The sequence below is a fragment of the Melozone crissalis genome, unplaced genomic scaffold, assembly GCF_028551555.1.
Source record: "Melozone crissalis strain CALT ecotype California unplaced genomic scaffold, PUWL_Pcris_2 ptg000195l_1, whole genome shotgun sequence".
In the NCBI taxonomy this organism is placed as follows: domain Eukaryota; kingdom Metazoa; phylum Chordata; class Aves; order Passeriformes; family Passerellidae; genus Melozone; species Melozone crissalis.
Genome location: NW_026535960.1, coordinates 170,769 through 186,451, shown reverse-complemented (window position 1 = coordinate 186,451; position 15,683 = coordinate 170,769). Strand labels below are relative to the sequence as shown.

The following is a 15,683-nucleotide window of genomic DNA, read 5'->3' as shown; positions in this document are numbered from 1 at the left end:
GACAATGCTCTCAGCAGAGGCGACACTGGGCTGTCTAAGGAGAGCAGTGCCCACAGCCATGGGTAGGACAGGGTGCTGGGAGGGTCACGGGGGTCTGGACAAAGCCCTGCATGCCAGCCTAGTCCAGAACCTGCTCTCTGGGAAGGAGCTGGGGAGTTACAATAATATTTCTGGGGATCAGGCACTGGGGAGCTGCCCTACAAGGCCCAGTTGCTGTGGCTGTTACAGTCATGTTTTTATTTCATGAGCTGAGGAAAGCCCATTTTGCAGCTCCTTTTTTCATGTGTTCATTTTGAAAAGCTTTTCCAGAACCTAATAACTAGACACCTTTTGATTTTCAGCTTTTTCCTGTCTGGTTTTGTTGCTCTGGCTGTGTTCTCTCAGCTCAGTTTCTGCCCCTTGTACATCCATGGAAAGCAGTCACGTCCTTTGAGTTTCTAGGGAGGCAGTTTTAAATCTTAATTTTGTAGGACAGGCTCTCTGTTCTTTCACATCTCTCTGTACCTGGGGTCACTTTTAATGCCTTAGAGCTGGCTACCATGCCCTTCCCAGCATGGGCAGCCAGTGGGGCAGTGACCAGCGACAGGTCCTGTCAGCCATCAAATCCTGCCTGCAGTGTCTGTGTCAGGGCTTTGGGTGACAGATGAGGGCAAGTGCCTCAGTGACACAGCAGCAGCTGCTCCTGCACGTGCCTGTGTCGTGGCACTGCTGCTGGAATCGCTGTTTTGCCTCTCCCACGTGGAGACATTTGGCTGTGGCAGGTGGAACATCACCCCTGGCCCGTGATCCCCTGGAGCACCGTGTCAGGGAACGGGCGAACGGGGCAGGAGAGCTGAGCGGGAAGGGAGCTGGGGTCACTGGGGATTCCCAGGTGCCTGTGCCCCTTTGCCAGGTCAGAGGGAGCTGGGAGCCCCCGAGGTGCTGTGGGGCACAGGTGGCAGCAGGACAGGGCTCGCAGGGCTCGGCCCTGACGCCGGCTTTGTTCCAGATCAATGGGGTAGACATGACAGAAGCCAGGCATGATCAGGCCGTAGCGCTGCTTACCGCGGCCTCCCCCACCATCGTGCTGCTGGTGGAGAGAGAGGCCAGGGCACAGGAGCAGCCCGGCGAGGGGGGCTCGCCCCGCGCCCGCATGCACTCCCCGCCACCGCCAGCGGGACCCGGGGACAGCCTGAGCCTGCCCGAGGATGCAGCCAGGAACCATCTCCTGAGCAAGGGGCTGGAGGACCAGTACCCCATCGAGGTGAGCTTGGCTTTGGATGGCATGGTGTGACCCTGAATTATGGGTGTTGTGGTGGGAACCAGACTGCTGGGTTATTGGGGCTGGAGGATCAGTACCCCATCAAGGTGACCTTGGCTTTGGGGGCATGGTGTAACCCTGAGAGATGGGTCTTGTGGTGGGAACCAGCCTGAGGGTTATTGGGGCTGGAGGACCAGTACCCCATCGAGGTGAGCACGGTGTAATCCTGAGAGATGGGTGTGGGGATGAGAGTCAGCCTGGAGGGTTGTTGGGGCTGGAGGTGTCATTGTAGAAAGGCTTGGGGTAGAGGGTACCTGAAATCCAGACCCACCCCCTGCCATGGGCAGGGACACCTTCCACTATCCCAGCTTCCTTCAAGCCCTGTCCAACCTGGCCTTGAAAACTTCCAGGGATGGGGCAGCCCCAGCTTCTGGAGCACCCTGTACCAGGGCCTGCCCACCCTCACAGGAAAGGATTTCTCTTCAATATCCCATCTAGCCCTGCCCACTCTCAGGGAGAGCCTGTTCCCCCGTGTGTCACTCCAGGCCTTTGCCCAAAATCCCTCTCCAGCTCTCCTGGAGCCCCATTCCAGCTCCTCTCCAGGTTGTGGAGTCCCACGTGGGGAGCCCCCTTGTCCCATGGGTGTTCACCCTGTGCTTACCCCATCCAAAACAGCCCTGACTCTGTGTTTATCAGTGATTGTGGTGTGTAGGTGGCATCCTTCATGGCCTTTGACACTGCCTCTTGTTCCCTTCAGGAAATCCACCTGGTGAAGGCAGGGGGTCCCCTGGGCCTCAGCATCGTTGGGGGCAGTGACCACTCCAGCCATCCCTTTGGCATTCATGAGCCAGGTGTCTTCATCTCCAAGGTAGAGTCCCAGCAGAGCTGCTCTGGGTGTTCTGAGCTGTTGGTTGTTGGCATGAAGGATTTGGATGTGAGTCTGGCTGTACAGGATGGATTTGTGAAATAAGGGCATGGGAGAGGGATGTGTGAGGTTTGTAATGCAGGTGCTGCTCCTGGAGCCATCTGAGGGCATGTAAAAGCCTCAGACCTTTCTAATCCATGCTGACCCCTTTGGAGGGATCCCAGTGTGCTTTTGAAATTGCTGGGTTCATGCTGGCTTTAGTGAGTCCTGGGAAGATGCTGGCATTGCGGGAAGCCAGGCATTACTGGGAAGGTGCTGGTGGGACAGTGTGTGCCTGCTCTGCTGCACTCAGTGTCCTTGGATCCACATTGATCCTTTGATCCCATATTCCCATTCCAGTGGTGATGCCACACAAGGGCAGCACACACCTGGCCACTGCCTGCAGCCCATTCCCTCACAGTCCTGCACTTCCACACTCATGGGAATGGGGATGGTGCAGAGGACATCCCTGCAGAGCCCTTTCTGCTTCCTGACTGCTCTTGTCCCTTGGAGGTGCTGAACCTGACTGCTCTGACACCTGTGGCTGGGTTCACACCTTGTTAAGGGCTGTCTGGAGTTCTGGGGGTGATGCCTGCCAGGCCTCTCCCTTGGTGTGCCCATGGTTTTTATTGCAGTGCATCAGCAGGTCAGTGGGGCAGGATTTGCTCTTCTCAAAGCCTGACTGACTCTTTCCCACCATCCCTGCTGCGTACGTGCTCACAGATTTCTCCCTTTCCTTGCTGGCTCCTTTGTTTCCCCAGGAGCTCAGGTTTGGTTGTATTTCAGCCCTCAGGAGCCCCTGCAGAGCACTGGGTGAGGACTGGAGCAGTCCTGGTGCTGTCAGACCTGGTTACACTCACAGGCAAAACAATGGCAACACTGGCACAGGGTTGGCTCAGATTAAATTGGGAATATGAGAATAAAATATGGAATAGCACTTGAAAGCACATCCCACTTCATTCTTCAGTGTTCCCAGTGTGTCACCTCTTGGGGAGTTTTGTCTGCAGAGAGGAGTCAGATCAGGGCTGCAGGGTGCTGGAGGATGCCTGGGGACACAATCACCTCTCCAAGGAGAGATGGACTGTCCTGGTTGAGACAGTCACAATGCAAAGCAACACGCTCCATTCTCAGAAGGCTTCAAACTGCTTTTATTACAGCATGCATGCTTTTTATACATTCTGTTGGAGTACCAGCCGTGGGTTTCTCTGGGGCTGGTACTTCTCTGGGGACTTTTCTGCCCAATTACAAAATGCCACCCTAACCCATGGAGAAGGAAGAAGCATGAAGAAGAAACCCAGGATGACACCCTGTGCCCTCCGTCTTGCTTCCATCCACAACACACTAAAAATCCCCAAACCTCAATTTCTCTCCCAGTGGCACACCTACACTGCTCTCTGTAATCTGTTTCACACTTTTTTGGATTCTTGTCTATCTTGAAGTCCGGGAAACTTTCTCCATGAATGAGGGTCAAAGTCAGTGCTGCCCTGGGGGTCAGGGCACCCCAGAGCAGACAGAGTGTGCTGTGGTGCACTGGGTGCTCTGGGTTTCCACAACATTCTTACAAAACTCATAAATTTACACTTTACTTATTGATCGCAAGAGACAAACAATGTGCTTATGTCACAGACATCTTTTATGGAAAATCCTTTCCTTAGGATTTTTCCTCCTGAGAAGCTGGGAGGCCTCAGGAACAAAATGCAAACCATGGTTATCTGCTGCTGTGGAATGCAACAGGTGCATCTGTGATTGGTTTCATGGGGTTGTTTCTAATTAATGGCCAATCACAGTCAGCTGGCCCAGACTCTGTCCAAGCCACAAGCCTTTGTTATCATTCTTTCTTTTTCTATTCTTAGCTGGCCTTCTGATGATATCTTTTCTTCTATTCTTTTAGTTCAGTTTTAATATAATATATATCATAAAATAATAAATCAGCCTTCTGAAACATGGAGTCAGATCCTCATCTCTTCCCTCATCCTGGAACCCCTGTGAACACTGTCGCACGCTCATTGCAATAGGCAGTTGCAGATTTCTCTCATTTATCCTTCTTTCCCTCTTGGTTTCTGCATCAACGACCTTGCTAGGAAATTCTTTAGGGGTACCCATGGATCCTGTTACCAGATGTCTTGGTTTGGAAACACAGGAGTCTGCTAAGGAAGGCAGGAGCCTCCCCTGAAATGGAGAATGTGAACCCTCTCCACCCCTCCCAATTGCTATAAATTTTAAATTAAGGGGGCTCTCAGGCAAATGTATGGGAGCAGGAAATAACAGTTCTTTAATAGGGGAAGGAAAAAAAAATAAAAGGATAAGATAAACAGTGCAGTACACTAGAACAACACTGCCAGAGTCAGAACCCAACCTGACACCCTGTGGGTGGCAGTCCCATTGGAATTGTGGCTGCAGCCCTCCTGCAGTGTCAGGGTTCTGTTGGAGCAGAGGGATCTGTAAAGAAGGATGTGTTCTTCCTCTGAAGATCCAGGGGAAGGAGAGACGGCTGCTGTTCCTCTGGGGAATCCCATGGAGAAAGCCGTGCTGGTGTCTCAAAACCTCTGGATTATATCCGGGTAGCAATGCTTGGCTCCTCCCTCCGGATTATATCCGGGTAGCTCCTCCCACTGGGCTCACATCACCCAATGGGATGTTATCGTTCTTGTGACCGTGTTCACAGGGGTTATCAGGTGAGGGAAGAGACAAGGATCTGACTCCATGTTCAGAAGGCTTGATTTGTTATTTTATGATGTACATTACATTAAAACTACACTAAAATAATAGAAGGAAAAGTTTCATCTCAGAAGGCTAGCTAAGCTAAGAATAGCAAGGACAACAATGAGTAATAAAGGTTTGTGTCTCGGACAGAGTCCAAGCTAACTGGGCTGTGATTGGCCATTAATCATAAACATCCAAGATGGACCAATCACAGATGCACCTGTTGCATTTCCACAGCAGCAGATAACCCTTGTTTACATTTTGTTCCTGAAGCTTCTCAGCAGGAAAAAATCCTAATGAAAAGATTTTAATGAAAAGATGTTCTTATCAGCCATGCAGTGACATTCAAGAGCTGTTATCAGCAGGTGTCCCCTCCCAGGGAGGTATGAATGTGGTCACTCAAAGAGTGAGATAGCTCTTCTCAAGGTGACAGCCCTTCCCAGGGTGACAGCCCTTCTCAGGGGTGTGCTGTGTCCACAGGTGATCTGTACAGCCTCCTGCAGGGTGGCAGCCCTTCTCAGGGTGACAGCCCTTCTCAGGGGGTGTGCTGTGTCCATCTGCAGGTGATCTTCCCAGCAGTCTGTACAGCCTCCTGCAGGGTGGCAGCCCTTCCCAGGGGGTGTGCTGTGTCCACAGGTGATGTGTACACCCTCCTGCAGGGTGGAAGCCCTTCCCAGGGTGACAGCCCCTCTCAGGGGTGTGCTGTGTCTGTCCGCAGGTGATCCCGCGGGGGCTGGCGGCGCGCAGTGGGCTCCGCGTCGGGGACAGGATCCTGGAGGTGAACGGCACCGACCTGCGCCACGCCACGCACCAGGAGGCCGTCAACGCCCTGCTCTGCAACAGCCAGGAGCTCAGCATGCTGGTCCGCAGGGACCCCCCTCCCCCTGGCATGCAGGTGGGGCTGGGGCAGCCAGAATGGGGTTTGGGGCCGCCAGAATGGGGTTTGGGGCAGCCAGAATGGGGTTTGGGGCTGCCAGAATGGGGTTTGGGGCAGGCACAGAGGGGTTTGGGGCTGTTCTTATCATGGGGAGGTCTGGGGTAGGATACAGCCAGACTCCTGGCTGGGATTTCCTGCTCCTGACACCTAAGGCAAAGAGCAGGGACAGTCACAGCAGGGCTCTGGGGCAGTTCTTACCTGGGGAGGGCTGGGATAGGATACAGCCAGACTCCTGGGATTTCCTGCTCCCGATACCTTGTGAAGGCTGGCCTAGAACAGAGGCTGGATGGAGCTTAAGAAGAAAGTAGGGAGTTAAAGCAGGGATTAAAAATAAAGTAAATTTATTTGGAGACTTCAATAGGTCCACCTTGGGCAGCACAAGAGCCCAGGCAGGGCTACACCCAAGATGAACCCAAAAGTTTTTTAACAAAAAAAATGGATGACTGGTCACAGGGTCTCACACTTCTATAAGTTTTGGTCCATTAGCATATTGGAGCTAATTGTCCAATTACAGCTTTAGCTCATGCAGTCCCATCCTTCTTGTTTTTCTCTCTCCAGCCCACGGTGTTTGTGCTCTTTGGGCTGAGATTTGGATCCTTGGTGCCCAGCTGGAGCAGGAATTGCTTTGTCTCCCTGCTCTGTGCACAGAGCTCACCATCCCTTAATATGAAACCCAGATCCACACTCTAAAGCAGCACAGAATGTGAAAAATAGAAAAGCTAAACCTGAGGCACCACTCCTTTGGCAGAATCCAGTCACTTTTAAGTGTCTCCAGCTGGGACATGCTGAGGATTTCTTGTCATGGCTGTGGGACTCTGTCATCAGGGAACAGAAAAGGGCAGGTCCTCCCCAACAAGAATAAACTGCCAAATGAGGATGAGGTTAATTCAGGCCCTTTTCAGGGCATTTAGAACTGTGGTCACTCCAAGGAGTGACCAAGCTGAACTTGGCCCACAAACAAGGAGTCTTTTCTGTGTTTCCAGGAAATTTGCATTGAAAAGGCTCCAGGAGAGAAGCTGGGCATCAGCATCCGGGGTGGAGCCAAGGGCCACGCTGGCAATCCCTTTGATCCCACTGATGAAGGCATCTTCATCTCCAAGGTACCAGAGCAGCACCTCTGCAGGCATGCCAGGGAGGAGGGTGAACCATGGGGAGCTGCTGGAAAGCTCTCAGCTTTCACTGAGAGCACAGAATCACCATTCTGGAGATCCTCCCTCCAGCAAAGGAGACAAATCCTTCACTGGTGCACCATCCTGGAGATCCTCCCTCCAGCAGAGGAGACAGATCCTTCACTGGTGCACCATCCTGGAGATCCTCCCTCCAGCAAAGGAGACAAATCCTTCACTGGTGCACCATTCTGGAGATTGTCCCTCCAGCAAAGGAGACAAATCCTTCACTGGTGCACCATTCTGGAGATTGTCCCTCCAGCAAAGGAGACAAATCCTTGTCCTTGCATATTTCCTCCTCTGCAGCAGCTTCACAGTTTCTCATTTCATTTCCTGCTTGCCTTTATTTTGCTTTGTTTCTTCTCTTGTGTTTTTTCCTATAGGGCAAACCCACGTATCTTTCCTTGTCCCCACATTCCTGTTGGTCCCCCTGTGCCTGTCCCTTCCTGCCCTCTCAGACATGCAGGCTCTTTCCTCCTTCCATGGAAAGCACCAGGAATTTCTGACTTTTTCTCCCGTGCCATGCACTGCCTGTGTGACTTTGTTCCTTTTTTAGGTGACTGCTTATGTCACACAAAATTCTCACATCAGTTTTCCTCCAGAAATTACACGTTTTCTTGTTCAGCTTATGCTTATCATTTTATGCTCCTCCCAACCCTTTCCAAATTTTATGCTCTTCCCAACCTTTTCCAAAAAGTTTTTACTATTTTTTCTTTGCTGGCAGCAGAGCACAGCAATGAGTGGTGTCATTTTGGTGTGGCTGATGACAAAGAGGGCTCTGGGTGTTCGCTTCATTGTCACTGATTCCCTCTTTAGCTGCTTTTTTGGGGTGGAAACTGATGTGAGTTATCCTCATGGCTGAAGACACTCCATAATTGGCAGTCGGCCCTGATAACTGATAATTGGCTGCTGCTAAGGCAAGGGAACATTCAGCATTTGTTGTTATGTGGCTGTAACTGTTTTATCTGAGTTCTAAAGTTAAAAGAATTAATTCCCTCTTTCAGAGTGACAGTTGCACGTTCACCTGAGACATTTGTAACAGCAGGAAAAGAAAACCTGAGATTTTTCTAACTGGCAGTTATTTTGAATAGTTGGGTCTGGTTTTCTCTCCTGCCACATTACAGGATTTGGGGTGGAAGCTTCACAGTTTAGCCATGGCACAGAGTTAGTTTACCCCATCTCCCCTCTGTGTTTTTCCCAATACTTGTTGTTTTCGCCTGCAGAGAACCAAAATCCTGAATTTCCCTGCTCTCCCTTGAGCTATGTTCCTCCCCTCAACCTCTCCTACTGTCCTGTCTGGAGGGGTTTCCCTCTGTCTGCTTCTCCCTGGATATTTGTGGTAACCAGGAGCAAAGTGGTGCTTTTCCTCTTCTTCCTCTTTGCATGTCTGATCCCTGCCTCCTTCCTCCTTAGTTTGTCTTCATTTGCATTTCCATTGTGTCTCTCTCCCACCACAAAATGATTTCTCTTTCCATGAGATGCATCATGATGTGACAGCTTTTCCTTCTCACCTGCCTCTTTCCTTGGTTACATGGAACCAAGAAGGCTTCTTCAGAAGGCTTCAAACTGTTTTTATTACAGCATGCATGCTTTTCATACATTCTGTCTGTGGGGTACCAGTTGTGGTTTCTCTGGGCCTGGATTGAAGGCACCTGAGACAGTAGTTCATGTTTGGACAGCAAATTTCAAATTCACGTTCTTTTACCTCACACAAAAGATTCTTCCACACCTCCATCAGCCTGTACAGCTTCTTCCTGCTCTGCCCTCTCCATAGTTCTTGCAGATCCTCCCCTGCCTTGCAGCTGCAGGCTGTTGTCCCCATTCCCCGTGTGTGCTGTCACCCCTCCCTGGCTCCAGGCTCTCGTGTCCCCTCTGAGCTGCTGCAGTGGCCCCTGGTGTAAGAGCCTGAATGAGAGATGTGGGACTCCAGGGGGCTCTCCAAAATGCAGCTTATTGTATCCAAAATGCAGTTTATTGCATACAAAATGCAGTTTATTGTGTACAAAATGCAGTTTATTCCATCCAAGCTGTTAGAGCAGTCCAGGGTTGTGGGTGACAGAGCTGTGCCCACAGCTGTCACTCCAGCTGCAGGCAGGCCTGGAGACCCTTTGGTTTAGGTTACAATGCATTCTATACTTTTCTTTTGGTTACAATGCATTAGATACTTTGCTGAGCATCTTAATACAGTAGAACCAACCTATACCTTAACTTTTATCTACAGCCTATCATAAGTACTGTAATTACTATATTCATGTTACTATTCTCCAATCACTAAAAGTTAGTACATTACAGTTTAACCTAGAAGTTGTTATTCAGTTTTCTTGCAGTGGAAAATTCTGAGACCTTTTTTCTATATTGGCAGGCTTGTTTGCCTGTGCTCTCTTTCTGCTTTGTAAAAATATCTCCTTGTTTGAGGTGGGTTTATCCTTTGCTCAAAGCCATAAAAACCCCTTCTAACTAACACACCTTTTGCCTCATTGGTTATCCAGTAATACAGGCTCAGCAATTCTTTTCTTCTATATCAAGACTTGCTTCCATCTCTATTCCTTCATCAGACTCAGCATTCAAATATCTTTCTGCTGAATGCACACATCTGTGAGACTTTCCTGTCAAGCTTCCCTCCTCCCCAACACGTGGTGTGTTGCAGGTGAGCTCCTCAGGAGCCGCGGCGCGGGACGGGCGGCTGCAGGTGGGGATGAGGATCCTGGAGGTGAACCACCAGAGCCTGCTGGGCATGACGCACAGCGAGGCCGTGCAGGTGCTGCGTGCCGTGGGCGACGCACTGCTCGTGCAGGTGTGCGACGGCTTCGACCCCAGGGCGGCTGCGGCCATCGAGGTGAGGCTGTGGGGCAGGGCCGGGGCTGTCAGGGTGCCCACGGGGGTCACAGTGGGGCTGGGTGCCAGCCTGGATCCCAGTGAGGCTGCAGGGCAGGGCTGGGGCTGCCAGGGTGCCCACAGCGAGGCTGGGTGCCAGCCTGGATCCCAGTGAGGCTGTGGGGCAGGGCTGGGCTGCCTGGGTCACCCACGGGGGTCACAGCGGGGCTGCGTGCCAGCTGTAGCAGCATGGGTGCCATCTGTGTCAGAGTGGATCCCAGTGAGGCTGCAGGGCAGGGCCAGGGCTGCCAAGGTGTCCAGGGGGGTCACAGCGGGGCTGGGTGCCAGCCTGGATCCCAGTGAGGCTGCAGGGCAGGGCTGGGTTGCCAGGGTGCCCACGGGGGTCACAGCGGGGCTGCGTGCCAGCCTGGATTCCAGTGAGGCTGGGTGCCAGCCTGGATCCCAGTGAGGCTGGGTGCCAGCTGTGTCAGAGAGGATCCCAGCAACCCTGGGTGCCAGCTGTAGCAGAGTGGGGTTTAGTTGGAAGATGCTGGTACCTATTTATACTTCCAACCCAAACCAGTCTGGGGTTCTATGGAATAAGGTTTCAGGTTGTTGGAAGAGTTCTGTGTATGACTTGCTTGGGATTGTCCTGGCACTCTGTGTGTGGGATTCAGCTTAATTAGACCTTGTTTTCCTCAAACAATGACCTAAACGGCAGGGATGGAGCTGGATGCTCTTCAGGTCCCTTCCAACCCAAACCAGTCTGGGGTTCTATGGAATAAGGTTTCAGGTTGTTGGAAGAGTTCTGTGGCTGCCTTGCTTGGCACTCTGTGTGTGGGAGGCTGGGAGTTTCTGGGATGAATTCTGTGGCTCCCACCAGGTGTGGTGACGTGCTGTTTGCTCTGCAGATGTCCCCAGGAATCATGGGGTGTGATGATGTGCTGTTTGCTCTGCAGATGTCCCCAGGAATCATTGCCAACCCTTTTGCTGCTGGCATCGGGCGCAAGAACAGCCTGGAGAGCATCTCCTCCATCGACCGCGACCTGAGCCCCGAGGAGCTGGAGATCCTGCAGAAGGTGGGTGTGGGAGCACAGTGGCAGCACTTTCTGCAAGTCTCTGGTGTCTCCCTGGTGCATGCAGCCTGCAGTGTGCTGTGGGCATGGCCTGGGATCAGCAGGGCCCAGCACGAGGATCAGGAACACTCTAGGACGGGACTGTGACGCCTTGGTGAGGTTCCAGGTGCTGCAGGTGTGGAGAGAGCATGGGCTGAGCTGGCTCTAACTCTGCTCTCTCCTAGGAGATGGAAATGGTGAGAGAAGCCACTCAGTGGGAGAGAGAAGAAGTGGAGAAAGTGGTGAGAGATCATGTGTGTAGCAGAATGTGTTGGTGGCAGTGGCTCTGCCCAGCCTGTGGGTCCCAAGGAAGGTGTCACAGGTTATCTCTGCTCCACTGTAGTGCCTGGGGAGCTCCAGAGCTCTGCCCCATTGTCATTGCAGTTCTGGATCTCTGTCCCATTGTCAGTGCAGCTCTGGATCTCTGCCCCACTGTCAGTGCCATGGGCAGCTCCAGAGCTCTGCCCTGGTGTCAATGCCATGGCCATTCTGGGTCTCTGCCCCCTTGGCAGTGCCATGGGGTGGATTTCTGGGCATTCCCTCTCTGTGGTGCACTGCTCTGTTGCCCATGCCTCTCTTAGGCTGTGCTGTACCTCCCTGTGCACCTCTCTGGTCTCTCTGGTGATGTTCCTGTGGTCCATCCCTCCCTGGTGATGTTCCTGTGGCATTCACAAAAACCACCCTTGTAACTTGCTGGTACCTCCTGGCCAAGCTGCAGCTTCCAGAACAATGGCCAGTGAGCTTGGAATCCCAAATTTAATCATTCACCCTGTGACTGACAGAGGTTTTGTGAGCAAAGGTGAGAACACACAGCTCTGAGCTGCCCTGAGTGCAGAAGTGATGCTGTTGGTCAGTCACAGCTTTGTGCTCCTCAGCTCACATGGCCATTTCTCTGCTTTGCTGTGAGAGTTTTGTGTCTCTGTCTGCTGGCTCAGCCCTGCACAGAAAGAGAATTTCACAGGAGAATTTCACAGAAAAAGAATTTCACAGAAATAGAATTTCACAGGAGAATTTCACAGAAATGGATCAGCAGACTCAAGCCTCTTGAGGACGTAGAGTTTCCAGTCATCCCTCTTAAAACAGTAATTTATCCAGTCAGAGTCACTGGAAGGAGAGGGAAAATGGAATTTTTCAGTGTTGTCAATGGGGGATCTGCTCTGCTGGCAGAGATGTGTGTACATTTTGAGGTGTTTGGTCAGGTTCCAGGTTCAGGTGCCCCTGAAGTGTCCCTGGGCTCTGTCTGCAGTTCCTGAGCTCGTTGCCATTTGCTGCCCCCAGGAGCAGGGTGAGGTTGGCAGCTCTGGGTGGAAGTGGAGTGACCTCACAGAGTGATCCTCAGCCTGGTCCAGCTGAGGATGTCCCTCACTGCAGGGGCTGGAAGGTCTCATCCCACCCAAACCAAACCATCCTGACTAATTTGGGTAGGAGGGACCTCAGTTACGCTCTTGGTTCAGCCCAGAGCAAAGGCAGTTCAGATCAGATTTAGATTTTTCCTGTAAAATGTCTCATTCCTTGCCTGGGAAGGAGCTCAGTGTGGTTTGGTGTGGTTTCAGCAAACCTGATTTCATGGTGTTTCTGTCTGAGCAAAGGATATTCCTGCCAGTTCCAATGTGGGCAGTATATGGATTTGAATATGGATATATGGATTGAAATCCATTTAATATGGATTTGAATATGGATATGTGGATTGAAATCCATCTAATATGGATTTGAATATGGATATGTGGATTGAATTCCATCTAATATGGATTTGAATATGGATATATGGATTGAAATACATTCCAGGAGAGTTCTGGTGCTATGGGTCAGCATCAGCATTCCTAACACCTGTGAATATAATAGCAGGTGTGGCCCCAAATTCTGCTGCTGGGGCTGAGCAGGCTCCATTTATCCAGGCTCGGGTAGAGAAAGACTTTGCCAAAATTTATACTGAGATTACTTAAAAATACTTGGGTCAAAAAAAGCCCAGAGAAACCTTTGTGATTGCTGAAGTAGCCTTGGCCTTATCTCATTTTTAAAAAAAGCTGATGTATTTTGGTGCCCCTTCCCTTGGAGTGCCAGGAGGAGGCAGCAATGGATGTTCCTGGGATCCTGAGGCCCCTGAGCAAAGACTTGTTTTTCTGCTGGGCCTTTTAAACCTCTCTAAAACTGGATTTGATGGTTAAATTTGCCCCAGTGGTGGAGCCAGCACTCCGTGGTGGCTGTAGGAATGCTGAAGGAGGTTCCTGTCCCAGTGCCAGATCCCTGTAATTTCTGTCCCCATTTTTGGAGTGTTTTTCTTGCCCTTCAATGTTTCGTGTTCATTCTTGCCCAAGAGCAATGGAGGCCAAACGTGTCTGCAGCCCACAGCAAGCTGTGAACTGAGTAACTGGAGGAATTATGCCTTTGTTCTGCTCGTGGTGGAAGTTTTCAAACCCATTCTCTGCTGGCACCTCCTGCCTCCAGTTCTCTGATAATCCAGTTTCTAGCAGAAGTGTCAGTGACTCGGAGTCTCTATGGACTGATTCCTGCCGCTCCTTCCTGCCTCTGTGGCTGTATTGTATCTGTTGTTTTTTAGTCTTAATTCAGATCTCCCCCCAGCCATTGTCAGAGATGGATTTGGAGCAGAATTTGGAGCCACGAATTTGTGGGAATTTGGAGCCACAGCTCCATCTGGGCTGACTGGTGCTCCTGTCACTCCTCAGGGTATGACCTCAGAGAAGAGTCACACCCCACATTAGTGTCACCTGGAGCCCTCACCCTGCAGAGGACTCTTGGCCAAAACAATCATAACCAGATTCAGAATAAACTTGATCTTGAGCATTCCTCAATGTCCTTTTGGGAGCTGTGATCCTCCAGAGTAAACTTTACCTTGAACATCCCTCAATATCCTTTTGGAAGCTGTGATCCTCCGGAGTAAACTTTACCTTGAACATCCCTCAATATCCTTTTGGGAGCTGTGATCCTCCAGAGTAAACTTTACCTTGAACATCCCTCAATGTCCTTTTGGAAGCTGTGATCCTCCGGAGTAAACTTTACCTTGAACATCCCTCAATATCCTTTTGGGAGCTGTGATCCTCCAGAGTAAACTTTACCTTCAACATCCCTCAATATCCTTTTGGAAGCTGTGATCCTCCGGAGTAAACTTTACCTTGAACATCTCTCAATATCCTTTTGGGAGCTGTGATCCTCCAGAGTAAACTTTACCTTGAACATCCCTCAATTTCCTTTTGGGAGCTGTGATCCTCCAGAGTAAACTTTACCTTAAATATCCCTCAATATCCTTTTGGGAGCTGGGATCCTCCAGAGCATTAGTGACTTCTCAGGCTGCTTGTCCTTGCTTGGAGCTCACAGGGTGGTGTGGGGCAGTGGGAATCTGTAGTGCTTGGAATCTGTTAAAAACAGGGCCCAGGTGCTCAGCAGAATTTTTGGTTGGTCCCTCTGAGCTGCCTCCCATCCTCCCAGGGTCAGGAGCTTCTGGACCATCTGGTTCCTGCTTGGGGAGAGCAGCTGGGAGGGCTCCATGGACAGGAGAAGGTGCTGCTGTGCTGTCCCCAGGCCTGGCTCTGCCCAGAGCTGCCAGGGGACACATCACAGAAATATCCGTGCCCAGAATCAGTCCTTGGGACAAGCCCTGCCCGTTCCCTTCCTGCTGCAGCCTGGAGCTATCCCATGGCTGGGGCTTTTGGGATGAGCCACTGGTCACTCCCTCATGCTCCTGCAGTGCTGAGCCAAGGCATTTCTGTCCCTTTGGATGTGTTTGCATCATTGTGTCTGTGGTGCTGTGAGCCAGCAAGGCCTGGATTTGCTTTTCCATTCCCTCCCAGCCTGTCCTGCCTGTGCTCCAGCAGGGTGTTTCTTCCCGTGTGATGGTGTTCACAGGGGTTCTTGGATATGGGAAGAGACGAGAATGTTGACTCCATGTTTCAGAAGGCTTGATTTATTATTTTATGATATATATTACTTAAAACTATACTAAAAGAAAAGAAGAAAAGGTTCTCATCAGAAGGCTGGCTAAGAATAGAATAGAAAAGAATGATAACAAAGGTTTGTGGCTCGGGGCTCTGTGTCCAAGCCAGCTGACTGTGATTGGCCATTAATTACAAACAACCACATGAGACCAATCGCAGATGCACCTGTTGCATTCCACAGCAGCAGATAACCATTGTTTACATTTTGTTCCTGAGGTCTCTCAGCTTCTCAGGAGGAAAAAAACCCAAAAAAAAAGATTTTTCATGAAAGTTGTCTGTGACATTCCAGCAGTAAGCAAATTTCTCCTCTCTCTTGGTGTGGATTTGCTTGGGGACACAGTAGTTCTCTCAGTTCCCCAGGATTGTCCCTCAGAGGATCCTGGGGACACCTGCTCTCTCTCTCCCCTGTGCACCCAGATGTTCCTGTTCTGTGCCTGTCCTTTCCTCTGGCAGTAATAATGCCCAATTCCAGCTCCTCCCTACCCAGTGCCAGTGTTGGGTTCCTGCTGCCTCTCTTGTGGTGCTGGCACTGTCCCCATGTCCCCTGAGCAGCCCTGGCCAGCTGTGTGACCTCTGTGCCTCTCTCTCCTCTCTGCCCTGGCCCTGTCTGTCTGTCTGTCCGTCCCACGGAAGGAGCGGATGCGTAGGGAGCGGGAGGCGGCCACGCAGCAGCTTGAGGAGGAAGCAGAGGTGAGCAGCACCTGAGGGGAAGGGCTGAGAGGCCAGGAAAGGGCTGCAGCTAGGCTGTGATGGTGCTCACAGGGGTCCAGGATGAGGGAAGAGACAAGGATCTGACTCCATGTCTCTGAAGGCTTGATTTATTATTTTATGATATATATTACATTGAAACTGTA

The 15,683-nt window shown here is 51.2% G+C and overlaps 1 protein-coding gene across 13 annotated transcripts in view; it reads left to right on the top strand.

Annotated features, from left to right (window-relative positions):
• Positions 1–15,683, top strand: part of SCRIB (scribble planar cell polarity protein) — a 134,911-nt gene that overhangs the window by 78,133 nt on the left and 41,095 nt on the right. For 11 of the 13 annotated variants that reach the window (XM_054293846.1, XM_054293845.1, XM_054293849.1 and 8 more), the window contains 8 exons: positions 989–1,243; positions 1,998–2,108; positions 5,566–5,742; positions 6,768–6,884; positions 9,598–9,786; positions 10,724–10,843; positions 11,065–11,121; positions 15,463–15,519. In XM_054293846.1, the coding sequence (XP_054149821.1) occupies positions 989–1,243; positions 1,998–2,108; positions 5,566–5,742; positions 6,768–6,884; positions 9,598–9,786; positions 10,724–10,843; positions 11,065–11,121; positions 15,463–15,519 (1,083 nt within the window). The remainder of the gene's footprint in view (positions 1–988; positions 1,244–1,997; positions 2,109–5,565; positions 5,743–6,767; positions 6,885–9,597; positions 9,787–10,723; positions 10,844–11,064; positions 11,122–15,462; positions 15,520–15,683) is intronic. The other 2 variants (XM_054293841.1, XM_054293844.1) reach the window with 2 other exon arrangements.